The sequence below is a fragment of the Cuculus canorus genome, chromosome 5 (assembly GCF_017976375.1).
Source record: "Cuculus canorus isolate bCucCan1 chromosome 5, bCucCan1.pri, whole genome shotgun sequence".
In the NCBI taxonomy this organism is placed as follows: Eukaryota; Metazoa; Chordata; class Aves; order Cuculiformes; family Cuculidae; genus Cuculus; species Cuculus canorus.
In genome coordinates this window covers 43,090,434-43,117,860 of record NC_071405.1, presented here as the reverse complement: position 1 = coordinate 43,117,860, position 27,427 = coordinate 43,090,434, and the positions used below count along the sequence as shown (strand labels likewise).

At 37.9% G+C, this 27,427-nt stretch overlaps 1 protein-coding gene across 3 annotated transcripts; it reads right to left on the bottom strand.

Annotated features, from left to right (window-relative positions):
- Nucleotides 1-1,026: 1,026 nt before the first annotated feature.
- Nucleotides 1,027-27,319, bottom strand: TOLLIP (toll interacting protein). Of its 3 annotated transcripts, none has more exons than XM_054068244.1 (7): nucleotides 27,190-27,319; nucleotides 18,272-18,421; nucleotides 14,400-14,582; nucleotides 12,869-13,021; nucleotides 11,440-11,530; nucleotides 7,716-7,736; nucleotides 1,027-1,428 (listed from the first exon to the last, which is right to left on the bottom strand). In XM_054068244.1, the coding sequence occupies exons 1-7, from the start codon at nucleotides 27,220-27,222 to the stop codon at nucleotides 1,214-1,216; spliced, it is 846 nt and encodes a 281-aa protein (XP_053924219.1). In that variant the 5' UTR covers nucleotides 27,223-27,319; the 3' UTR covers nucleotides 1,027-1,213. The 3 variants fall into 3 exon arrangements, with proteins under 3 accessions (XP_053924219.1, XP_053924221.1, XP_053924220.1); XM_054068246.1 differs by lacking the exon at nucleotides 27,190-27,319 and adding an exon at nucleotides 26,590-26,817; XM_054068245.1 differs by lacking the exon at nucleotides 7,716-7,736.
- Nucleotides 27,320-27,427: the final 108 nt, after the last annotated feature.

Genomic DNA, 27,427 nt, shown 5'->3' with positions numbered 1-27,427 from the left:
AACACTAACAATAAATACAAGCAACCCCCCATATCATCTGAGGATCAGACTATAACTCAGATATGTTAAATTTTCTCTCACAAAAAATTTTTCATCTGCATCAAATAATAATAAATTGACTACAGCAACTGTAGTCTAACAAGTCACTGAGCAACTCAATGTTATTCAAAGATTCGGAAGCTACTTTTCATGCTTCTTATTTCAGATTACAGGAAAAAAAATCCACAATAGTTTTTCCACTAATATAAAATATAATTTTGCTTAAATACATGTAAAGAAAGAAGCCTTATAACCAGGTAGTAGATGTCAGCTTTTTTAATGTAAGATAACACCTTAAATAATAGTTTAAGGATTCAGTAATTTTCTACATATAAAATCTTTCCTTATGCACTTATCCTTTGCAATAGACACGGAAATGCAGTATTAGCAGTAGTTAAGAGTACAGTTAACTGTAGGAATACATTAGGGCTCAGTCCTGTTCTCTGCTACAGCAATACATACTGTACAACTTAAAAAGTTACTTGTTAAGATTTTACAGATACATAACAATACTATATGGGAGGATAAAGGCCTAAATGCACATCAGATTAATATATTGCTTTGGTGCTTGGTGACTACATTGAACAGAAGATGCTCATTAGAAATACCAACAGCGCAACCTAAAAAATGTAGCTCATTAAAAATCTTCAATCCAAAGCAGTTGAATATATCACAGCAAAAACTAAACACCACAGGACAAGGAAAGGGTCATTCTTTTAATTTCTGGCAGAAATAGCCTGCTTGATGAAATCTAAATACTGCAACAAATCAGTTATGTTTAAAGAGCTAGCTCTTCATGGAAAGAAATTTTTTCAATCTAACAGAGGTAAATCCTTTCTGCATAGAGTTACTTTGTAAGAACAAGTTTATGAAAAGGAGGAGAGAAAGAAGCAGCAGCATTACCCTCCACCCCATCAGAATACAGCCACACAGGAAATAGCTGATAGTAAAGATGCTTCAATGCTATATTGCAGGATATAAGCTAAACTGAGTATGTACAGACTGAGAAAGAAAGTGAAAAAGATCGAAACGTTCAAGGAGAAAAGCGGTATAATCTTTCACACAGGATGCACTAACAGAAAGCTGTTGGGAAATTCTTCCTCTAGCTAAATCCCTGGCTTGGCAAGTAAAAGTAAGTGGCATTGAGGACAGAGACTATGCAGGATGTGATGATCTATGACTCTTCAGCCATCTGAAGCAAGGAGTTGATAGCTGCATCCTTGTTCCCCCTCTGAGCTTCTAGCACTGAGCGGATTACTTCCTTGTCCATGTTTGGAAACATGTCCAGGATAGATTTCAGGTCCTCTTCATTACACAGGTGCTGAGGGTTGACCGCAGGAGGTGGTATTGCCACTGGTACCATGTTTGGATTGCAGACAGCAGGCATCCCTGCAGGCAAAAAAAACACAAGAAAAAATCCAACACATACATGACTGAGCATGGGGAGGGTGGGGTGGGATTAAAAAATTCAATTATTTTGAGGAAGAAAGTGGCTCATGACTTGCCCCAACCCAGCAACTTTGGCATTTTTTTCTATCTTTTAACATGTAGTCCAGGAAAAAAAAAAAAAAAAAAAAAATCGCAGAAGTTATACTCACACTGTTACAATCAGAATACATTTTTATGCAAGAGGTTCTCTGCCCAAATTATGTTCCAGAACTGGTAAACTACAATACAGCTACCGCTCAAAATTAGGTATGACTTGCATTAACCAGGTTTACACACTAGTCACTAATCAAACACTAAGTGCACCACAGAAAGGTGTGGTTGTTTTTTTTCCCCCCAATCCAATCATGTTTTAGTTCCTAGTGTATTTATGTTGTGATGAAAAAGGTGGTTTTACATCAGCAATACACATAACTCACATATAGAAATTCAATAAATGCAATCTCCACTGCATTCAAAGGAAAGGAAAGTATTTTAGGTCTACTAGGAGACTGGATCATACTCATTAGCAAATTTTAAGCATATGTTTTTCCCCAGTAAAATTAAAGCACTGTCACTTTATAAAGACAGTTTTGGAAAACAAGTTTTCTAATTCATGTTAAAGGGAATTACTAGATGGAAGCCCCTTTTCATCACTTAAAATTTATCATTAATAAAACACAGATCCATTGCTGAAAAAACTACCATTTGTTTTTACAAAATTGAAACCTGGTATAGTATACATCTAGAGTCTTTTGTTATCGCTTCTGAAAGTCATGTATTTCACCACTGCTCTAAGTAGTTCTAGATCCTGATATATCTTAGTCCTACATCTTACTGTGTTACTTTTCCAGTTATAATATATTGTTTCTAAGGTAGGGCAAGGAAAACTACCTGCATCTAGATACAAATATGGCACTGCTTCATGTAGCAGCATGAACAAGTTTTTGTATTTGTTCTCTATTTGCTTTCAAGCATTTTATCCACTGTTCCAAATACTATTCACCAGGTATTTTCATAGAATAGTCCACAGTAATTCAAAGGCTTTTTCATGTACTAACTAGAACAATCAAGAAATCATCATCAAATATGCATTAAGACTTTTCTTTACACATAGTAATTTAACACCAGCCTTAACATGTGATTTTATTTCCCATTTACTATGAGATCCTTCTGCAACCTGCTGCAGTCCAAGAGACTTCAAAAATTGCTATGAGTTTTTGTTTTGACAAATTTTTTTTAGCCCTTTTCCCTAGATTAGTTTCTTAAAAATGTGATGCACCCCAAAGGCCTTCCTCCATTAGGGGACGACATCACTATCTTTGCCTGTTCATCAGCTTTTCCTTAGCAAATAACATTTTCAAAATGCAGCTGACAAGGTGATACACATAGTCGACATCATTCTCATCCACGTGCTCATATACCTACAGATTCTAAGATATGAACTTTCCCTACATAACTATATCACCTCCTCCTAAATTTTACCTAGTTAGTTGTTTGTTTCAAATAATCTCATTCTAATCTTGATAGGTTTTAATCAGTTTATGCAACAGGGAAAACAGTTGCTTCAGAATTGTTTTTTTAAAAAATTCAGTTTCCTATCCTCCAGTCCTCTGAAAGGCTAGTTAACTAATAGGTTAAAACTGTGTTTGGTAAAAAATCAAAAATATAAGACTGGGAAGAAATGTTGTCGTACCTGTATTTTCTTACTGATGATCTTAACAATTAGTGTTAAAATTACAATCTGAGACTCTCTCTCCATAAAAAAAGTATTCCTTTCTACAAAGGACAAAACCAAACACTTTCTCCCTTCCTCCCCCAATTTCATGTTCCCATTGGGGTTTTTTTGTATTCCCTTATAATCTTCTATCTTTATAGTCCTTAACTACCTAAATTATTCTAGGTTGTCTGCTTCCTTAAAATAGATAGTTCTCAACGGCTTACCCATCTGATCTTCAAAGGTTTTGTAAGCCAACTTATTGCCAGTTTAGATCAAACATAATTTAACTCTTGCATTCCCTCATTTGGAGGGACTTACTGATTTTTGGCAGAAACCTGCTTTACTGAAGAGATTTTTTAGGATTCACCAGTGTCTTTTTCTTTCCCCTCTCTAATTTGATATACATTTACTTCGAGCATACTTTGTATATTTTATACTTTACGTATTTTTAGTTCACCCATTTAGTTTGCTCTCTGTGACCTTAATTACTTCTCTTGAAGTCAAACAAAGGATGAACTATTTGCATCACCACTATTATATATCTCCAAAATAACTTATTTTTGAACCAAATTTCGTATATTACTCAGAAACAGATCAAAAGCTGCTTCTCTTCTATTGAATTCCAACTAAATGCTCAAAAAGCATATTAATATAAAGCAGACCTACTACAGACATCATTTTTCAGGTGTGCCTCTTTGCAGCCTCATCTCTCTTAACACAATGACTAAAGTGCTAGAAAAATCAAACATAACAAAATCATATTATACTGCTTCTATTCAGACTAAACATTTCTTTAAAAAGAAAAAAGCAAAGGGCTATTTCAATATTTAGCTTATCTCAAGATTTTCTTCAGCCTGTAACTATTTTATCACAAATGGCTGTGGCTCACTCTTTCCTTGCACAAATATTTTAGCATGTTAATCTTTTCTGTATTAGCTTTAAAAATGCTATACTAAAATTCACATTCAAGGTTGGATCAAGTAAACTCATCTTAACTTACATCAACTCTGGCTGACACCGTACTGTAATTTAGTATAGTTTGACTGTGCATTGCAACCCTGATTTTACGTGATGCACTCTTTGCTATTTCTTTCTCCACCTTGGACTTCTGTCCTGTCTGAAAGGATGCATTACAGAACAGTAAGCACTTCCATACTTGTCAATGTACTCTAATCCTGATTTTAAAATTCCCCTTGTAATCATCTGAAGTTTTATTAGAAGCAAAAAAGGAACATAGATGCTTTAACTCTAATGTGCAGGCTGCATCTATTTGAAAAGGTTCGTGCTGGCAACTAAAGAAATATCTCTTTCCCCATGAATTTATTACCAATACACTGGAACCATGTTTCTGCCCAGCCCTTTGCATCACACCACTACCAAGGATATCTAATGCCTCCTCCATAACAACCTAAACTTTAGCTCTAGAGCTTCTTCTGCCATTTGGACCATGGTCCCTGGAATTCTGTCTGGCACTATGTGTTTCAACATCTGGCAAATTAGACCATGTGTGCACCCTGGAGGCAAACCACTGTGCAGTCCTCTCTGACACTGCAAATACACCCTGTACCCAACAATAATTCCAAGGAACATTTCAAATTGCCTCTTCTGTGGCTTCAACAAGCCTCAACTCATTCCTCATGCTTCCCAAAAACAATCTAGGCATTTACAAGGCCAAATGCTGGGTCCTGCACCTGGGGCATAACAACCCTATGCAGTGCTACAGACTAGGAGAAGTCTGGCTAGAAAGCTACCTGGAGGAGAAGGACCTGGGGGTGTTGGTTGACAGTGACTGAACATGAGCCAGCAGTGTGCCCAGGTGGCCAAGAAGGCCAATGGCATCTTGGCTTGTATCAGAAACGGCATGACCAGCAGGCCCAGGAAGGTTATTTTCCCTCTGTACTCGGCACTGGTGAGACCACACCTTGAGTACTGGGTTCAGTTCTGGGCCCCTCACCACAAGAAGGATGTTGAGGCTCTGGAGCGTGTCCAGAGAAGAGCAACAAAGCTGGTGAGGAGGCTGGAGAACAAGTCTTATGAGGAGCAGCTGAGAGAGCTGGGGTTGCTTAGCCTGGAGAAGAGGAAGCTAAGGGGAGACCTTATTGCTCTCTACAACTACCTAAAAGGAGGTTGTGGAGAAGAGGGAGCTGGCCTTTTCTTTTCTGGACATCAGGAAAAAAATTTTCATGGATAGGGTCACTGGGCACTGGAACAGGCTGCCCAGGGAGGTGGTTGAGTCACCTTCCCTGGAGGTGTTTAAGGGACAGGTGGACAAGGTGCTGAGGGGTATGGTTTAGGGAGTGTTACGAATGGTTGGACTCGATGACCCAGTGGGTCCCCTAGTCATTCTATGATTCTAAGAGATGAACAAAGAGGTATGGCCTCAAAAAATAAAGTTGCAAAGTACCTGAAAGAACAGAGCAGTAGAAGTTACATTTCCAGCATAAGCTTCCTAATATTCTTCAGTTAGTCAACAGCACCCTAAGATTATCCAGCTATGAGCCTAAATCGCATAGGAACTGTCCATACAAGAGGTCAGTTTAAAATAAATTCAAATGAAACATGAGGCTCAGTTTGGGTACCACAGCATCCTACAGCTTAACAATAAAGTTTCAGTGCCCTGTCAGCATTAAAAAATTAAGACGAATACACAGATTTCTTACTGCTTCGATCAAAACAAGACAATAATGAAGCCAGACATCTGCACAGGCAGTATCAAAAAAAGCATTTTCAATCCACATATTCCACTTTAGAGACAAGAAATTTCTTGATAGTATTGTTTTTCACTAACGCTTTTCAAAATCCATTTTCTCAGCTCTTACAGCTCTATAACTAGTTTATGCTGGCTACAGCAACACTATATACAAATGGAAGTTAGTATCACAGTGATTTTTAATAAATATTTCCATGATAAATGCTTACTTTTCACAAAGCTCAACATTCAAGCTACGCTAATACCAATTTAAAGAGTATCTTTTTTTTTTTGCTTTGTTCTACACTCAGGCTAAAAGCATCCATAATTTCTGATTTACAAAACAGTACACAAGATGTAAGCATAAAGAACTACGCATTAAAATTTAGGAAATATACATATATATGAAGTCATAAGAGAAAGTGATAATAAACTTCAGGACTGTGAATGTTTAGTAAAAAGCTGCTTCACATATTAAGCACCTCATTACACTAACAGGTGAAAACTGAAACCAAGTCACATAAGAATCCACTGTAAATGGAAGTGCAGACTCCTGGGTTGCACTCAGATGTTAGGTAAGTGTTACAACCAGAAGAATGGAGTAGTGTTTTCCAATTCAGTGAAATGTCAATGGCAGACATGCTGGCATAAACAGTGATATTCCAATACATGAAACAAGTATGTACAATAGCAAGTCAATGCTATGCGCAACAATGGAAGCATCAAAGCAGCATTAACAGGGTAAATATTTTCTAACTGTACACAAGGCATTACACACTTTTTACTCTATTTACTTGTTCAGTCAACAGCCTATGGTAAATTTCTTAACTCATTTTTTTCTCATGCATAGACCCTTTCAGTGTAAAGCCAGGAACCTTGTCAGCATGAACTCTTTCATTTAAAAGGAAGAAATCACCTTTTTAAAAATATACAAATAGGTGTTAATGATATTTTCTAAGAAAATCAGTGCTAAAATACGCCTGCCATGATCACAACATTTTTTAAGCTTTGCCTCTTTTGCAAAGTACTAGAAAAGTGAGGCGTATGGACTGACATAAAATTTCTACAATTCCACTGCTCTGAATAAACCAAATATGTTGCAACAACCAACCATATTAGTTTTATTTACATTTATATCTGAAATTCAGAGCATCCAGAAATGACATTTTATCTCACAAGGCATAACTCTAGAATTTCCTGAACATACTTGACTGAAGAACAATGTTTTTATCAAAGTTAGGGACGTCACAATATCTTTGCACAATCAGAAATCAAAGTTGTCATAGTAAATTAAGTCCACACACTGATAAAAAAAGCATTAATCTTTTTTGAAATTAGTCTTATTTGAAGATTAACAGAAGGCAATTAATTGGTAGTCTGTCTTCTAAACATCACCACAGAATCGAGCTCTTCGCTCTTAAGTCTACAAAAGTCATGGCATTACCCGCTTCACCAAACCTTGCAGAACAACTGCAAGATTACAAAGTTTCTTTCCTAGGAAACCAGTACTAGTCTCAAGAAGAGCTCACTGACATACAACAGTTTCAGAATATTAACGTGACGTGTTATGTTTAACATACACATGATTAACATCAACACCATTATCATCAATTACTTTAACTATTATAGCTTGAAGCTGAGCATATAACTTTAAAGACTTTCCAACAGGTTAGAGGGACTTTAACAATTTCCAAGAGAGGCATTAAATTGTTCTACTCTAACATTTAAGTGGCAATACCTTGTGATACAGTCTGCTGTAACACATAAAGCTGTATAGATGAGCTCATGCAAAGACTCTTGAGTCAATGAGGATGGGAGTGAGAAAAGAGCTTGGAAACTTACCCAGAGCAAAGTACTCAAGCCCTAAAGATAGGTGAAAATGAAGGGGGCAAGGGGAAAGGAATAAGACATGGGAAAGAAACATTAATCTATTTTTAAAAGGAAATGAAACATTTAGCTTCCAAAGGTCAAAGTTGGATAAACTGAGGCAAGCGGGTAAAACTTAAACTACCTAATACCAAGAACTAAATGCTGTTTGGATTCAGTTTCTCCACTAGTTTGTCTCAGGGCTCTGAACAACTTTCCCAAGTGCGCTGTTTTTATAGCACTAACAACTAGAGGAAACATTTTCAAAAGATATCAGTCATCACATGTTTGGAGGAACAATTACATTTTATAGCCCAGAAAGGACAACATTTATCCATGGTTTTCTGCACAAATATCAACAATACCTAAAGGAGTAGCATACGTATACACACAACTTGGCCTCAGTGAAGAATAATACTCCAGACTCTGACAGAGCTCTGAAACACATGGGTTTTCACCTTACAAACACCTGTGTAAAAAGTAGGTTAAGTACAAATAGATTTCCTATTTGTCCCATGAATACTTATGAGCTATGCAAGTAACCAGTATACCACACTAGTCTACAGCCTAAATTAAACAATCTTTAGGAAAAGAAACAGGAAGACATAGTAGATAAACTCAACTTTCACAAAAGCAGCAAGATTGACAAATTCCAGTTTCCGCAAACCCAATCCACAGATATCATCTATGGCAACTATAGTTTGTAGCAACTAGCGCTACTGTTTTTTAAAACTTTTGAAATTAATTAATATGGTGCAAGAATAGTTTATGGCCACTTCTGCTTTCGTCACAATTCTGTAACATCTACTGTCAAATGTGTGGGAAAAAAAGCATGAGTTGTGTTGGCATTTTAAGCTTCATCTGCATACCATAGGGACTGCTTGCTACTACCTTTAATCTCTGTAGGGTAAAGATAAGTGAAAAAGGAATTAGTTGTTTTGACCTTAATTAGAAGCTTACTTATGTATACTAAGTTTTGCACAGAAATTTTCCATTACAGAAAAAACAGCTTGGCCTAATTTGACTTATCACCACTCCTCTTTAAAGAGCCAACTATTTGGACAGCTAATGAATAACTGTTAAATTGTCTGGACAAGCATTTTAGCCCACCATATAGTATTTCCATCATAGATAAAACTTAAGACTGTAACAGCCTTGCCCATCAGAAGAAACTCTTCCATTCCAGATGTAGTAAACGATTCAGTGCTGCTCTTCAACTCTTCTGAAGCAAACAAATAGAACCTGCTTACTGACTACACTCATTTAACTAGACAGGTAAAAAACATGAGTGAAGAAGATGGGAAGAAGGCAAACATTCCTGTGGAGCATACTGATGGCCCATCAATGCCCTTCTTGAAGTAGTCTCAAAAAGAAAGAAAAGCCTGTACAATTTTCCAATGAAAGTGTATGAACAGAGTTTCTCCAGATGACAGAATCAATTCAGCTGGGCAGGGAAGGCCAGTAGTTTGCATACATCTTTCTGACAGAGTTTGCAGAACCCAGGAGAAGCACCTAGTTCAGCATATAAAAACTGACAATACTCCACGTCTTCCAAGACGCACTGTTGGTTCTTTCTATAATTTGAAATTACTTTTATTAAGCCATACAATTAAATGTACGAAAGAGTAAAAGGATTCTGAAGGCAAGTCAATTTCAAAGTCCAAACCTAGCCATTCATCTAACTGAGCAGGCCATTGACAGTTAACAGGCAAAACTTGAGAACTCACAATGCTTTGAGAAATTCATGCAACACCCACAGAAATTCTAAAACAGCACACACAAAGCACAGCAATATTAAAAAAAAAAAACCCAAAAATATAAAAAAAAACTAAATGCAAGCAAGCTTTGATGTATTAAGTTTGGCAAGGAAGCACATTTAAGCTTTCCCAGAACAAAAGAAAACTTCAAATCAAGGTGAAGGACTTTGCAATGCTTTAAAAATACAAGTCATAGGTTCAGGGAGAATTTTTAATATAGAAGACTATCATAATAGTAACTAAAACGTCTGCAAAGATCGAGAAAGGTGATGCTCCAACACAGAGCTCAATTAAATTATTACACTAGGGCAAATTTTTATATGCTAAAATGTCAGGCATTACTATCATTTGCAAAAATTTACTTATTTTGTCACTCGTCCAAGTAGATTTAATAAATAACACAGAAAAAATTCAAGATAAACACAAAATTTACAGAACACCAAGGTCTGAACATCAAGACACATCACTGTACGTGGTTTTTCAACTTTGAAGGCCTAGTATTAGTTGTATCTGGTTCTGTCTAGTTTCACTATTAGAAAATAGTCTCCTTTTCATTTCCTGTTTGTACTCTGACACAGTAATTCTGCTACATGAATATTCTCATTTTGACCTGCTCAAGAAATTCTGCAATACCTTCTATTACATTGCTATATGTACTACCTCAGCTATTGTTTTTCTTTCAACCACACAAGAAAACTTTGAAGTTCACCAACTGCTTCAGTATATGGGGATGTGATGAACCTGGCATCCACTTCAAATATAGAAAAGCTACATAGGATTCTGGCTTACACAATGGAATCGCACTTCAGGATACACACACAAGCTGAAACTACTTTGCAACAGACATCCTGAGAAGCACTTTAAATGAAGCAAACTGCATGTTTTCATCAGGGAATACAGTATATAACCAAACATTCCCATGTTTTGCTCTAGCTTAACTCTATAAAAATGAAACAGGAAGTTACATAGCCAGTCTTCTGTTGAAGAGGTTTGTATTTACTGAAAGTGAAATTTTAGATTCAATCAGGTAATGAGTTTTAAGAAAGTAGTGTATTTATTGAGTCAGCCCTTAGCACTGCAACTATTTCCCACACACTATCACTTGTTCATACACTTGTATGCAAATAAATTCTAAATATGTACATTTATATTCTAGTTTCCCTAAAAAGCACACATATGACTGAATAAATGTCCTTACAACAATCTGGAGCTTTTAACAGCTGTTAGTGAAACACCCCAAGGATAACAACTTCATGTATGTTATCTAAGTAGGGCAAATTCAAGTGTATTTACATACTTCAAGCTTTTCATAGAAAAACTACAAAACCTAAGCTAACATATCTTTCTGTAGAAGTCCAAAACTTATTTTGCACAGACTAAGAGAACTGCCTATATTTTAGCTGTTCTTGATGTACGTAACTACCTTAGAGCTCCCTAACATTTTTCATTCACTGTGCTACAGACTTTACACACTGCGTAGCAAGTTTCCAACAAAGCATCTTCAAAAGAGCACAGAAGAGCTCTTTAAGCTGCACTACTGATAGCACGAGTCATCTGGTGCACGTTCTGAAGTCTGAACACATGGATTGTCACCATTTAAATAAGCACAAGTTACACTAAAGTGCAGCCTGCTAGATATTTAGTTATTCAGTGACTTGGCATAAGTCTAAAATAAATACTCAAAACGAGAACCCTTCAAGATACTTGTTCCAACCTGATAATAATTTTAATCCATTTAATCAAACTCATGCAGCTCCCATGAACATTGCACAATACTGAAAGCAGACCTACATCTAACTCACCAACTCTTCTCCCAGGGATATATCACAGAATACCGATGAACAAAATAATTAATAGCTTCCTTTACATTAAAAAAAAAAGAAGAAACTTGATAGTTCCAGTCACCTGGAAGTTTTAAGAGCCTTCAAGGTGAGAAAACATACCTGTTATAGGCACATATCCAACTCCTTGCTGATATATAGTGGGCATCAGGACTACTGGCTGGGGCTGCATCATCATGGCAGCTGGTAAAGACTTGACACAAAGCACAACAGACAGATTAGAACTACCAAAGAAATAAACAAATTAGCAATTAAAGTAATTAAAACAGTACTTGCAAAAAGATTATCCCATTTTAAATCCATGTCCCATGTCCAATATTACAGTGTAACTCTACTAAGTGCTAATCTATATTAAGCAAAATCTCTGGCAAATCAACTGAACAATCACCCTTTTTAATGACAATTAATTTGCCTGTCAATAAATATGAACATCATGTCAAATTAGCCCTTTGCAACAGTTCAATAAGATTTGCCACTGAAATTTTGTTACAGAAGCACATTTTAAAATATGGCTTTAATCAGCTTTCATGCCTTATTCTTGTGAAATGAATATACAACGTATCATAAATGAAAACTTGGAGCAACCCAAAATTTAATTAAAAGTAGTACACTGTTCCTAGCAGCACATTTTAGTTCAAATCCATTATTTTTACGGTAAAACAGTACTTTAAACAAAATATCCAATTAACTCCATTCCCTTTTACTACAACAATTCCTGTTCAGTTTGATCCTGAAAAAGTATACAAAGGTCAGATTCTATGTAGAATACATTCATAGGCAGACAGTTTTAAAGGTTAATTACAAACTCATTTCTCCTAGAGGCAATTGAACAACTGTTCAGATGTGGGGCAGAATGTGAATTTCAGAGAGCAAGGAATATCTGTTCCTAGTTGTGCATTCAAAAGCAACTCGGAACTATTGATCACATACAAACATAGTGGGGAGCATTCATGGCTGCACATGCTACATACACTACCCAACCGCTACTTAAGACATTGGTGATGGATGACAGAATAGTCCACAATCTGCTAAATCGGCAAGCGTGAGTCAGCAGTTCATGAGCAAAAGGACCAAAAGAACAAGAATGGAAGTAAAACACAACCATTAGAAAGAGCATTCAAATGATCCAGGAAAGATAGAAGAGTTTCCATTATTTTTTCTTTTAATTTGACATGGCTTTCTAAACGTTTTGAGGAAAAAGATCAGTTATTGTTAGATTAAATAAGAAATGACAATGGACCATTTGAGTGAGGATTTCTTTTTTATACTTCAGTTCACACAGGAATAAGCTGAATTTTTATTTACCTGGTTATGCAGTTACAAATACCCATCTACCACTTCACCAAAAACTATTCATTGTCTAAACTAATTTTTTTTATTGCTATTCCCAAAGTTTCTGATTATTTTAAATGCTAACATGCACAAACACCCATTAAGGTACAATGGAACTACTACTTCAATCTAAAATATGTGCCTCCTACTACCCAAGAAGCTTCTGTCCCTTCTTCCTCTCAACCCAAACCTGGCTTACCGTGTACGACATAACCAGATTTATCATTCCTTCCTTGTCATCGCCCTGCCTTCCACTCAGGCTATACCATTCATCCTCCACATTTCCTTGTTTCAGAGACTCAGGGATTGTAATGTGTGTCCATGCGATGCGGTCATCCATTGAAAAGGCCCGCTGGAATGTAATTAAAAAAAAATATTATCAACTTAATTATCCTAAGAAAAAAAAAAATCTTAAAATTATTCCTGACTAACACTTCCTTCAGTTCTAAGCTATTTAATTCTGCCAATTTTATTTTTAAGGTATTGCTTTTGAAATTACTAAGTGTTGGTAAATATTTTAGCCACCTCCTTTCCAACAAGGAAGAATGATGCTTTAAGGGGGACTATAGATTGATTACAGATATTTAATAATAATAAATTTAAAATGTGAAGCAGAACACTTCTAGAAATACAGCAATATCAACATAGCCTCTGTGAATCTAGTGACATCATATCAGAGACCACTAAAAGAATGTAAACAGCTTCTGTTTACGCTACTACAATAGGCTGTACACTCCAGTAATTCACGAGCCAATAGAAGTACTGATCTGCCACTCTACCTGGAGCAACAAAAACAGACACTTTAACCAATCAGCTAAGCTCACGAAATAGTATTCAAAAGCCTCACAGTTGGTGCAGGGTCAAGTTTTACTACACACAGTAAAATAGGCAGAAAAAAAAAGGCAAACCAGAGACTTTAGCCTCAGCTGTAGCCTCTTAGTTTAAATTGCTCAAGAAGACATGTTTGTGTTAAGTCAAAGTCAATATCCTGAACTGGAAACAGCCAAGATGCAGACACGCATTCTCTGCTGCCAATAACAACATCTAGCAGAACACTATACTACAATTCAAGATGGTACTCTGCTAGAAAAGCTTTGCAGAGCAGACCACCTACCAGCGCTGTTAATCAGACCCCTTCAACCCCTAAGAAAATGAAACTGTTCAGAAGTTAGGTATTTATTATTACTGTGTCTTAAGTAAAGCATAGACAAATGCCTACATGCCCACTTAGAATGAAATTCAGGGAAGTATAAATTATGTTTCTCCTAATAAAACCTAGTGACTATACACAATATATATTCAACAGTCTTATCTTCAGCATTTATGAGCTTAGGAAAGCTTCCAAGCTCTTCCTAGGTTAGAACAACAACAGGAGAATTTCTGAATAAAACAGCACTGTATAAACAAGCTATTTTTAGTAGGAACGGGGTATTTTGACAGCAAAGAGGAGCTTAAACACTACTCGGGGCATTTTTGCTTCTCCTCCTTTGCAGAGAACTCTGCTAACACCCCTTAACAGCTACCAAAGGAAAAGTAACAGCTCTGACACTCATGGGGGAGAGTGAAGCCTTATGCATTGCTGTTCTTGAGATTCTGGAAAACTTTCATATCTCCAGAGAGCACTGCTAAGAAACAGCGTTTGCTAACTCAATCCTTTTTTGCAACATTTCCCCGAAATCTGAGTCCAAACACAAGACAAGGAGGAGGAAAAAATATATAGTATCTCTGACCTCATCAAATATCTCTAGGTAAAAAGAGTCTACACCCGGGGGGACAGTGCACTGAATAACTTTGTTCCAGCGAGGGTTCTTGGCTCCATTATGTGCTGTTGGAGTTTCATACACAGCATACCCCAGCCGTATTCGACAATATGGATCCATGCGTGTCATTCCATAGTTCTTTGCCAATTTTGCCTGGAACGAAAAGACAGCCTGTAAGCGTATAATATTTACATTAACTTGAGAAGTTAACTACTATTAGTTCACAAAGAGAATCAGATATTGAACAAAGGACTAGGTTAAATTATGAGGCAGACAGGAAGGAAAAACAAAATGAAAAAAAACCCACATTCAGATTAAAACACAGAAAAGCCAATGACACTATTAAGTGTCTGGAAAACCTTGAAAAGGGAACCTCTTTTTCACCTGTCTGTTACAGAAAATACAGATCTTCACCAAGGTAAAACAAGTTACCTCATACCAAACCAAAAGATACGTGACTATAAGGAAATACTAATAAGCTCAATTTTGCCTAGGTATCTGCTCTCCTATGTACAATCATATTGACAGGACAGGTACCCTGCCTATCCTCTTTCATTTAAGTACTTTTAAAGGATGAAATAAAATCCAGTAGCTTAAAGAATATCACATAATACAAAAGTATAAACTGCAAAAGCAGTTCAGCTAAGGTAAGATCTAGTAGCTCATACTTTCCAAAGTCATTAAAAAGCTTACTTAATTCAGAGTCCATACTTGATATTACTTAATTCAATGGACAGCTCAAGTTCTACCTTACTATAAAAAGAGATGCTGTACAGAATCATAAGATATTCAATATACTTTTGCTGTAACATCAGAAGGATAGAACAAAACAAGTTGATGACAGTCCTGAAGACAACATTGAGTACTGTGGCATAACTATGCCAAAGTCGAAATCAGACTTCTTGGACATGCTATTTCTCTGACCTGGAGTAAGTAGCCTATAGACCTTTTTATACCAAGAAAATAACAAAGTATGATGCCTAGGATGCCTTCCACCTACAGGACATTTAAAGAACTGGAACAGTTGAGACCTGTGCAAGATTTAGTCACAATGGCTACAGCTCTGGCCTGGAAAGCTCTTTTTGCCTTCAGGGCACATGCTGGTTCATTAATTCATACATTATAGCTGATGAGAAACTTTTCAAACTTTTCCTTGTAAACGTGCACCTAACAATTAAAGTTAAAAATTTGGTACCTAAATTACACGCTCTAGACTCTGAAGTCCTGAAACTAAATAGGTTACCATAAAACTTCACCAAAAGAAAGCAAGCATATAAATCGTCTGTCTAGTAATTTAAGAGGATGCAATCAACCATGCTTAGACAAACTCACTACCATCCTTACACATCTGAAAGGGAAAAAAAAAAGCAGTAAATTACCTCCCCAGAACCACTTTCTGATCTTCCACCAGTGTATTAGTAATAGAACTAAGGCATGCTGCTCTGTATACTTAATCAACACATATTTAAATACAATGGACTTCAATCAGCTTCTTGTTCCACAGCTGAATTATAGTAAGTCTCCTATCTAGAATGCCCCATGCCTCAATATGCACCCAAGATTCCCACGGCACTCTTGCATAAACTGTTGGACAGGTACAGCAGACTGTCTCTCAGGACATCACAGGGTTATATGCCATTCAAAGGGACCCTAAGAGGCTGCAGAGGTACACAGACAAGAATCTCAAAGCTTTCTGAAAGCTTTCTGCCCCCAAGAACGAGTAACTACATGTATCACTACAGGCTGTGGGCCAGCTGGTGCCTGTGCAGAGAAGGACCAGGGCGTCTTGGTGGACACCAAGTTGGAAATAAGCCAGTAATGTACCCTTGCAGCAAAGATGACAGACAGCATCTTGGGCTACATTAGGAAATGCACAGTCTTCGAGTCCAGCAAAGGGCTGCTAGAACAATTAATAGTTTCACAGATCACAGGATGACTGAGGTTGGATGGGACCTCTAGAGATTGTCTAGTCCAAGGTCCCTATGCAAAGCAAGGTCAAATGCTCAGGCAAGTTCTGAGTGACATGGATGGAAGCTCCACAATCCCTTCAGTCAACCTGTTCTGATGTTTGACAACTCACACAGTATAAAGGTTTTTCATATATTCAAACAAGAGTTTGCCGTATTTCAATTTGTGTTCACTGCACATCTTGTCCTTCCTCTAGATAGAACTGACAAGAGCCAAACTGTCTTCCTCATAACTACCTGATGGCAGGGATTACTCATTGACAAGACACCTCAAGACTGTTCCCTAGCACTCTTTCCTAGCAGTCTTTCCTTGTCTACTTAATCCTCGATTAAGAGACTTCCTAGGGGAATATCGGTTACGGGTGTGATGAGGTTTGGACAAAATAAACTTCAGGCATCACCTCTAAACTCAACTATCCTGTGATTTCTATAATAAGTGGTTACTTACAGCCACAGCATCCAGAACAGCCATTAAGCCTTATTCTTGAAACAAGGTATTTTTTTCTGTTCTGCACAAGCAACTAAAACTTAGCAAGGATTGAATCTGATAAAGACCTGTATCAGCTCCAGCAGTTCAGCCATCCAAACAGGAATCTGGATGTTTCTGTACATAGCCACTCAGAGTGAGATACAAAACTTCTTGTACTATCTGCCCCCTTATCTACTGCAGGAACTTCTACCATCTATACTGATTGGATCAACATCAACAAAAAGCACTTTCAGAAGTCCAAGCAAATAAACAAAGATGAATAACCTAAGGAGTAGCAAACAAGTCAGCAGAAAACTGCTAGAGAGTTGAGACAGACCTGGCATGTTGTTTGATAAATGTTTTGTCTCCTCATAGGCCTGAGGCTTAACCTGAAACATCTTTTCCTAGCTCTGGAAAAAATGATACTAAAGCTTCTACCACTATTCTCTAAAAGCAGTAACATTTTTTGCTGCTCAAAGTTGCAGAAGAAGCTTCTAACATTACACTTTCTAAATAAAAACTGAGAAATTCATCAGAAACAGAAAATGGCCCGCAACTGAATGCAATGAATTCAAATGTCTACACCTTAGAAGCAGTACACTGAAAAAGCATTATCCCCATCTTTCAAAGGATGGATACTGGCTGTGAAGGAACAAACTCACCACTGAAAGACATAGAAAGGAAGGATCAGTGCCTCTTTTCCTGAAAGACCCTATATAGGCTTAATCCCCAATAAGGGTCTCACTGTGGAAGCCGTAACCATACACACACTATTCCGGGCTTTGTGCTAAATTTAAGGCTAAATATCTCTTTGGTATGTTTTTATAGAATGACTTGAAAAGACCACCTCTAAATAAATGAGGTGTGTTAAGTTAAGATGAAGGACAGCTGGTATGCTAACGTAGACAAACAGAACTGTGTCAAGACAGATGTTTTAAAACTTGAAGTCTTATGAATGCAGTGATACAGTATTGCCAAGAGAGAAAAGAAAGGGAAAAAGAGGAAGCAGAAAATTAAGAGCTAGGACTACACACTTGTTACTAATAAAAAAAAAAAACTGCAGAAAGCAATTAAAAAAACAGCAAACGCATTAGAGGAAATGAGGATGGAAAACTGTTCACTGTAAAAAAAAAATAATCATGAGATCACTTATGTTCTATAATAGCAAGGTTTACAGGAAACTGCTGCACCATGCATGATGCGGCTATGAAACACAAAACTGAAAAAGATGCTGATTTTCATCAACAAGAAGCTACAAAAACTTGAAAAAATTACTCATTCTCTATAAACAAGTAACATAGTAATTCAAATTCCAACAAAAAATCTTAGTTGCCACCAACCAAAAGAGACTGGATATATCAATTAATTACAATTACTTAATTGTACAAAGATGGTATAATTTATACCTGTACTACAGTTATGCTGAGTCTGCCTACTGTACCCATTGGTCCTCCATACTGTAGCTGCTGAGCTGCCTGGGCATCCAGCTGGATTTGCTGTTGCTGCTGGGTTGGGGTAATGCGAAGAAAATCTTGTGGAAGCTCACCAACATATACCTTAAAAAGGAACAGAAAAAGAAAAAAAACTTCAAACTTAAGTCCTCCACTTCAATAATGAAAAAGACAGACAAATATAAATCGAAGCTTAGCAAAAACATACAGCAGAGTTTAGTCTAGTTTTGACAGCATGAACAAAGAACTAACTAAATAACAAAACTGTAAACTTATGTAGAGAACGTTCTTTTCACTTTCAAAAATGGTAATTTCCATCATAAGCCTCTGAAAAAAGTAGGACAAAGAGCCAAGGCTGCTCTTCACCTAAACATTTAGGAAGCCCATACAGAAGTCAGAGCTACCAAGCTTCACATTCTATTCACATATGACATCTGATGGCAACCAGCTCTTCCACCTATTCATCACCCATGTTGCATACAGCCACGCCGTGACAAGATGTAGCACTCTGTTTTCAAATGAAAGAGTTACTTTCAGTCACCTTCAATACAGATCATAAAGAAAATGCCCCCAATGAATCAAATCCTTCAACATAACTAAGAATCCTTCAGCATACCAAAGATGCCATAATACTTTTCCAATGTTAAGTACAGCCAGCCTGCAACTGACCACAGGAATGATTTGGGGATTAAATTCCACTGTACTCAAAACAGTAATGGAGGAATTAAAAAATCTGGTCTATTACGAGAATGAACCACTATAAAAAATTCAAAGTTGAAAAATCTTAGAGGAAATCTGTCACATGCTCCAACATGAATCAGCAGTCACCATGTATTTTCTGTTAGCTTTACGGTAAAAGAAGGGAAAGTTTCTACCTATTACCTGTCAATCTTATTACTGCCAATTCAGCAACGCAGGTTATTTCTAAGTTTTAAATGCTAAGCAAACATTATCAGTAACACATTTAGAGAGATTGTCTCACTAAAATAATAAGTATTCTATAACAATAAATGTTAAAAAGTAAATAAAGTGGCATAGAATATTTACAATTAAACTGTACTCATTTCTGTGGTCTATAGAGTTGTTTACACATTTGATACAGACCTGTCTACTGCATCAAGACAAAAAGACAGGTGAATTTCTCATGTAGCTATTCCAGGCAGGATTACTCAATTGTGTATCTGGCACATACATGCCTACAGAACATACCTTAACAGGCCTCTAGGGCATAGATCAGACAGCACTTATCCGCCAAGACTACATCTTGCAGATAGCAACAGTCATATAAAATGTGATTTGGCAAGACTGCGATATCTGTCCAAGAGCCTCAGGTTCCTGGCAATAGTAGGTAGATTATATGCCATAAAGGAAGTTTATAAAAAAAAATCTAAGGAGGAAGTACCAAATGCCTGCTCCTAGGCTCTTGGGAGGGAGGGAAGAGAGGGAATCAGTTTTGCTCACAAGCATCTTAAAATTCTATGATTAAGATCTTAAGTAGCTTAAGTTGTCAACAGCATGGGGGAAATGGGGGCAGTAAGTGAGAAGACCAAGCTAAAAGATAGTGCTAATATTAAAAGAAAGGTTTTTTTAATATTAGACCAGATATTTGACAGGGTCTTGTAACAGCCTTCTCCTTAGAATACATGTTATAAGAAAGGAGTTTTAAAATAAAACATAATCCATTTAGGTAGATTTGAAATGGCACCAGAATTAGCAAGGCAATGGCATTTACAACACAGTCGGTGCCCTCCAAACCTTGATCTCCAGGAAGTTTCAAATCTGGTATTATATTATTAGCTTATCTAAGAACAACCGTTATAAAAATTTCCCATAGTAAGAAGTGGTGACTGCAGCCCTGAAATTACATTCTCATATGCATAATGTCAACTTCTCAGAAAAGAAGACAACATATTTTGTCTCAACCATCTTAACACGGACATTGGCAATCTTAATTCATTCACAACAAGTGACAGGTGTATTTATTTAAGTCACTCAAATACTGCTCCAAAATAAAATATATAACCTGCTTTCTGTAGGTCCAAAAGGGAAAAAGAAAATTCTTAACGGAAACCAAAGCTTTACTACAGCATCTAAGCTGATTTTAAGCCATTTGGTTATCTCACATGAAGCTATGTTCTCATTCTGTAATTGCAAAGGAGATGTACACAGAAACTGAAAAAAAGTCAGTGTAACTAAACTCTCAAAAGACGCAAGTGGCAAACTTCTTCAAAAGAAAGAGTGGGAAACACGGGATGCATATGCCACCATCTTAAATGTTCAGCTCTGATGAGATCTGGTACAAGTCCTGGTATATTCAGCAAAATATCTAGGAAAGATGCTTATTGAGGAAAACACACTACTCAGTAAGTCCTTACGCAATTATCAGTAGGTTCCATATTAATGGATATAAATCAGTAGCGTGCAATATTTTTAGCTGTAAAGAAAACAAGCTTATTAATTCTTCCTCAAAGCATTTAAAAGTAGGCACATAAATGCCACCTCCAAACCTGAAACAGAAACAGTTACATAACTAGAGCTCAACTGCAGTTTTCACTTTTAAAGCAAGGAGCACAGAAGTGACAAGCTTTTTTCACTGATACTACTCAACACCCACTTTACAAGGAGTGCATTATAACAATATTTATGGAAGAATGTGAAATTCAACCATTAACTGTAAAACAAAAAATTTATTTCCACTTAGTATTTGAATTTTATTACAATACACTTTTCAAGCAAGACAGCAAAATGACAGTGCTATGACAGAACTGCAATTCAGGAGACAAATGTGGAGCAGGCTTTCACAAAAATAAACTGCCTTGTATAATAATTATTTTGTAATAAACTTTTACAGCATTGCATATCAAAAAAAAGATTTATCTAGAAATAGAACAATACTGCCCTCTCTGGCTAAAACCACCTAAAAGCTAGTTTTGAAGATCTTCAAAGTGAAACTGCAGGTACATAACCTGCATCTCAACTCTTTCAACCTGAAGGCAGTGTGATGTTCTACAGCTATTCGAGCCAATTCAGGATTGGGCTGTTTCAGTCTCACCCTCCTGTTTATTCTCACCCCCATTTCTTGTGCAACATTAAATGGTGCCAAGGCAATTGTAAAGTACATTAGTGCAGATGGCTGACCAGAAGAAAATGAAACAAGGGTTGGAAGCAAAAGGAAAAGGAGGGGAAGCCATTAGAACCCTCACCTCACTAACCCATGATGTGAGCATTGGTACCTACGTAAGGGAGGAAAAGAGACCACAGAGCCAAGGACAACCATAAATGCCCTGACTTACCAGAGGCTGAGATATAAAACATTCAGGAAACCCTTACCAAGGTCTACACTAGCAGCTACCAAGAAAACCTGATACCAGATTTCAGAGAAGTTAAAGATGCTAAAGAGGTAGCTACTCCAAAGAGTGAGTTCTATTGTCCTTTAAATGGTTTTACTGTTTTAACAAGAAAAAGTAAGTGAATGTGAGAGAATTTTTAACTACTGTTCTACACGCTAAATTGGGACCAGATAAGATGCATCCAGAGGTCCTGAAAGAGCTAGCTGATATTTTATTAAAGGCTACTCTCTATCAGCTTTGAAAGGTCACAGAGATTAGAGGAAGTCCTCTATAACTGGAGAAAGACAAATGTCATATCCATTTTTTAAAAGGGTAAGAAGGACGAACTGAGGATCAACAAGCACTTCAGCTGCTAAGAAACTCACAGACCAAGTCCTTCTGGAAACCATTTCTAGAAACAGGAAAAATCAGGGACTAGGACTAGCCAGCGTTCACCAAGCGTTGGAAAAAAAAAAAATCCAAACCTAATGAGCCAACCTGCTTTCTACAATACAATTATTAGAATCTGTGAATAAGTGGAAGGTACTAAAAGCTTTTACAATACAAATTACAAATTTTATAATACAAACGGGTGGACCACTGGATGGATGAAAAATTAGCTTGCTCATCGAGCTCCGAAGTTGAAGTTCAGCAGTTAAGGACCCTGGAGACTGGTTAAAAGCAAAGTTTCTCAGAGGTCTGTACTGAGACTAAGTTGTATGTCTAATATTTTTCCTTCTCAGTGACAGAATTTACCCCCAGCAGTGCTGAGGAGGACATCAAATTTGGGGAAGAATGACTGGCATAGTTGAGGACAGAACAAACAACCAGAGAGCCATAAGTATTCACTGCCACAAAATCTCATGAAATTCAACAAGTTCTGTACTTTCGACACAAAAACCCTTAGTACCTGTACAGATTAGAAAACAACGATCAGGATTGCAGCTCTACAGAGGAAAACACGCAGATCCTGGTGGAAAGGAAGCACAAGTGAGCAGAGCGCTCTCACAACAATGAAGCATACTATATTCAATCAACAAAAGCCTAGTCAGTAAGCTGAGAAAAGCAATTGTTTCCATTCACTCAGCACTTAGTAGACCACATCTGGAACACTGCAATCTGCCTGGGATCGAGCAGTACATGAAAAATTATCAACTTGAGTGAGCCCAGCAAGATGGCCCATGAAAAGAGCTGTAGCACAAGACTTGTGAGGACAGGCTGAGGACCTGTTTAGAGTAGAAGAAACTTAGGATGCACCCCATAGCAGCTTGGAGACCAGATCTCAGTTGTGTGGGGAAGGGGGTGGGGAACAGAATCGGCACGAGGACAATCGCGAAGAGCAACAAACTGCCCAGGAAAATCACCTCAGAGATTTCAATGGTCTGCTCGACAAAGCCCTGAACAAGCTGATCTGAATTAAAAATTGACCATGCTTTTAGCAAGAGGTTGAACTACACAGTCTCCTAACATCTTTAACCTGAACTATTCTGTGATTCCACAGAACTCACATTATAGCATAACACATCCACAGTTAAAACTCCTGTAAAACTGTAGTCAAAGGCTGTCCTTCAGAATTTCAATTTAGAGATGAACAAAGGAAAGAATATGACAACAATTAAGCTTATTATATTGAAAGATTTTTTGCTATTTGGGCCTTTTTTTTAATTTGGTATTTTTTGTGGTTTTTTTTTTTAATGTCAGCAAAATAAAATAAAGGGCCATGAACCGCAAGGTACCAGACATTTCTTCTCCTGTTCTTCTCTATTTTCCTGTTGCCAGAAGTTTCCCATCTACTTTGTTGCTTCCATATGTCTACCTGTAAAGGCTTGATAACTGTATAGTAATCACCTTATTATTGCTTTCCCTTTCCCCCAAGTATACCACTTATTCTTGACTAAAGTATTTTGCCACTAGCTACTGCCTCTGTATTTTCCCAGGACACACAAATTTGTCCAAGACATTAACATTTAAATATTTGCAAAATACATTCCACAATGCAAAAGCACAGCCATTAATAAAGGAAAAAAGTTTGGTTTTACAGAAGAAGAAATCAATATGAACCATTGATTACAATCACTAAAACAATGATTTGAATTCCTACTAAGTATGGCAGGAACTATTGTACTCAGACACGAGTTAAAAATTAAAGATACAATGAGTGTCCATAGATATTCCAAATCCAAGAAGCATTTGCGGCATATATGAGCTATGGAGATTTGGTCTACACTCAATATAACTGAGAAATAAGACGGGGAAAAGCCACAGAAACAGCTCAAAATAAATAAACTCATGAATTCACATTGGGATTAGCATTAAGAAAGATAATGGTCATCAATCCCATGAACAGGCTTCTGATTTTTTTCTATACTACCACTACACACACCAATACTAATCTTTCTTTCCTCCAAGTTTTCATTAAAAGAAAATGTCATTGGATCCAACAGAAAATAGGCCACTTAATGCCTTAAGGGACTTCTCTTATCTGTTAGAGAGCAAGAACTTCAAAGCACTACCAATGCTGCCCTCAACATTTTCTGTCAAAGGAATATGCTCCAGAGACCAGATCACAACACTTAAAAATTAATTTATATTTTGCTTAGACGTCTTATTCCCTCAACTCTTTAAGCAGCTTCTGAAATCCAAAGTGATTGCAACAATGTGCCATTATGAAATTTCCACCTTCACAGACTAGAATTTAAGAAAGAAATATACCCTGGCTCTAGTAAGAAACAAAATATCTAATAAAATACTCAATTATACCCAGAACTATCAACACAATTATTTTTGTGATGGAACTTTGTATTCGAAGTTGCTCATGTGCCAGCATAACATATATTGATACTGGACAATGCAAACATGAATTGCTCCTTTGTCACCTTCGTTCAAAAGAAATACGACAGTTTTGAAGTCTCAAAACAAAACAAGTAAAAATCAGAGACAAGACGACTTAGATAGTTAAATGACAGCTTCAGGACGAGAAAAGAGAAGTAATCATAAATACAGCCTGCCCATTAAAAGATTTCCAATCATCGGATTAGTGATTATCAGGGAAATGAGGATCAGAAATCTAAACAGTCCTAGCTTTGTACTTGATCTAATTTTGGAGGCCCTGACATATTTGTCAGAATGCTGAATAATCACAGATGTTCATTTAGGGGGGGAAAGGGGCGCATGTTTGGCTAGGTAAGGGATCACAAATAAAAGGGTTTAGTTTCTCAGGCTTAACCTGAAGCCTAATGAAATCGTTCATTAATACCTCACTTGGAAAAAGCATCATTTAGCAGCCCTTACTTATTCAGCCATAGCTTAGATTTCAAAAGCCGCTTTGTTCTCCAAAAAGAAAAAAAAAAAAAAAAAAAAGACAAAAACGTGAAAACATAACATCCTGAAAACAACCAGAGAAATCTATATTCTGGCAGAATATTTACCAGTAACAGACAGGACAAATTCCATCTCTGTTTCATCTGGAAAACTAAGCAGCAATCAGATACTTTAATTGCTCTCAAAAAAACTGTAACGCGCTTAATTTTCTTACCCGGATGAAACAACCTTGAATATTGTGTCCGTTCAAAGTGAAAGAAACGGAACCGCAGCACTAAAGAGAAAATATGTCCCGAATCTTTAGCACCATTTAGCGGCTACTCATTTGTAATGCATCTGTATATATGGAAACAATTAGAATTCTATTTTGCGCTCTACATAGAATAAAGAAAGGCTGGCAAGCACCACGTAAACTGCCATTCGCAGGTGAGGATGCCGAATGTTCGCATTATTCATTCATTTGAAAACATTCAACTCTCTGAAGTGGTTAAGACAACGAAGAAAAGCATGCACAACAGCGTTAGGATGACACACACATGCACAAAGAAAACCAGAAACCCGAAGTTGTACTACATAAACCAACATACACCTCTCCATTTGTCAGGCTTAAAGCCATCAAGTAACAAAAGATTGCCAAGATTACAGGACTACCTCGCTAATTCTGAAATAAGACATTCAGAAGTACAGATTTCTAAGCATTGAGTTGCAGTTCCTTTAAAACATTTTAAAAAATTAGGCAGTTATGATATTCAAACAGCTGCAAGATTACAGCCATGTCCAAGAAGGTTCTCACTAAAATTTTATCTCAACACAGAAAGTGGATTTCACCACTTAAAACAAGCAGATGTTGAAAGTACCTCTATTCAATACCAAAGAGGTGTTGAGCACCACAGGAAATTAAAGTTTCTCTTGAAAAGAAATGCCATTCCATTTCGGAGAAAGAAATAGCTGCATAATTTCTCCTCTCCAGATCAGTGTTGCAGTGAGGCCTACTGTTCATCTTCAGCCACACCATTCAGTTTGTTACCAGTTATTTCTATACTTACTCCCACATCAATTCCCACCGAACTTCTCCAAACACAAAGATAACTAAAAGTGAAGTCACTTTTAAAGAAACGCTTACTATTTTTAAGGCATCTACGGTATTTTGAGCTATTCTAGAATAAAACCTGTTAGGTAGTGACAAAATTCTACTTAGGAAAAATCACAGCACCAACTCTCAAACAAGCCTTTGGGGACAGAAACTACCTAATTCACCACAGATTCAACGTGAACAACGGCCATCACTTTAGATGCACTAAGAGAGAAAACAAAATCCTTATTTACCTTAATTCTCCACCTAAAACTTATTCCAATAACAACCATCATCACAATCCATTGCAAAAGGAATCTGTTCTGGAAGACTGAACAAATAAGGTATTTTAACGAATTCACTAAATTTGACACCCGTGTAATATTACTGTTGCGAAATAACAACAGACGCAGCTCTTCAAGATTAGCAGTTTAATAATTCACTCTTCTGGTCTTTCATCGAGGCTGCATAGCCACACAAAAAACGCAGCTGCTTTTAGAAGTAAGTAGAAGTAAAAAGAAAAGTTTAAACCGATCGTTTAATAGTCTTACTTCATCCGAAGAGCAATATCGTATTGTCAATTACTGCCAGATCCTTCCAGACAGGAACAGCGCCTCAGTCGAGAGCTGATGCTGTACCGCACTTACACACCATGCGGTAGGACTGCGTGGCAAGATTATCGCAGGGGAAGTCTAACTAGTCGCAGATTCCCAACAAACTACCAACAAAAACTCCCAGAAGACGGCTAAATCGTTTCTCCACACCGCACCCTCCACTTCCACACACGCCTCCCCGCTACCACGGAGCGCGGTTTTGCCGCACGCCTCACGCTCCAGCGTTCGGGCGGCCATCTCAAAGCCGGCTAACCCGGCACCACCACAGCAACACAGATCCTCTCTGCTTAAAAGAAGAAAAGGCGCAGTTTTGGTTCGGCTTCAGCCGCTCGCCGCCTCGGAAGCTGAAGGGGCCTCTCACCGGGCACTTCCCACGCCACTCCGCAAGGCGCAGGGCGGGAGGGCCCGGGCCCGGCGAGCTCTGGGGGCGCGGGGCGGGAGGGGCCAAGCCGGGCCAGCCCGGGGGGCGCTGGGCGGGAGGAGCCAGCCCAGGCCAGCCCGGGGGGCGCGGGGCGGGAGGGGCCGGGCCGCACTCACCGGGCCGCGCTGAGTAGTGACGGTGGTCGCCATGGCGCCGCGCCCAGCGCGAGGCTCCCGTCAGCTGACCCGGCCCCGCCCCGGCGCCGCGCGCGCCCGCAGCGATGCATTCCTCCTCCTCCTTCTCCCCCTCCCACCCCCCCCGCCTCCTCCCAAAGTCGCGCTGTGCGCACGCGCCGGGGCAAGGGCCGGGGGGAGCAGACCCGACACACACGCCTGTGCCCGTGCATGCGCACTT

Bases quoted from the DNA above. Each gene is read 5' to 3' on its own strand.
- TOLLIP (XM_054068244.1), bottom strand. From the start codon at position 27,222: ATGGCGACCACCGTCACTACTCAGCGCGGCCCG. The intron at 7,737-11,439 runs GTATGTTTTCTC...ACCTATCTTTAG, and splicing joins TGGATATGTGCCTATAACAG to GGCTTGAGTACTTTGCTCTG. The intron at 1,429-7,715 runs GTAAGTTTCCAA...TTTTGCCTGCAG, and splicing joins GCTTGAGTACTTTGCTCTGG to GGATGCCTGCTGTCTGCAAT.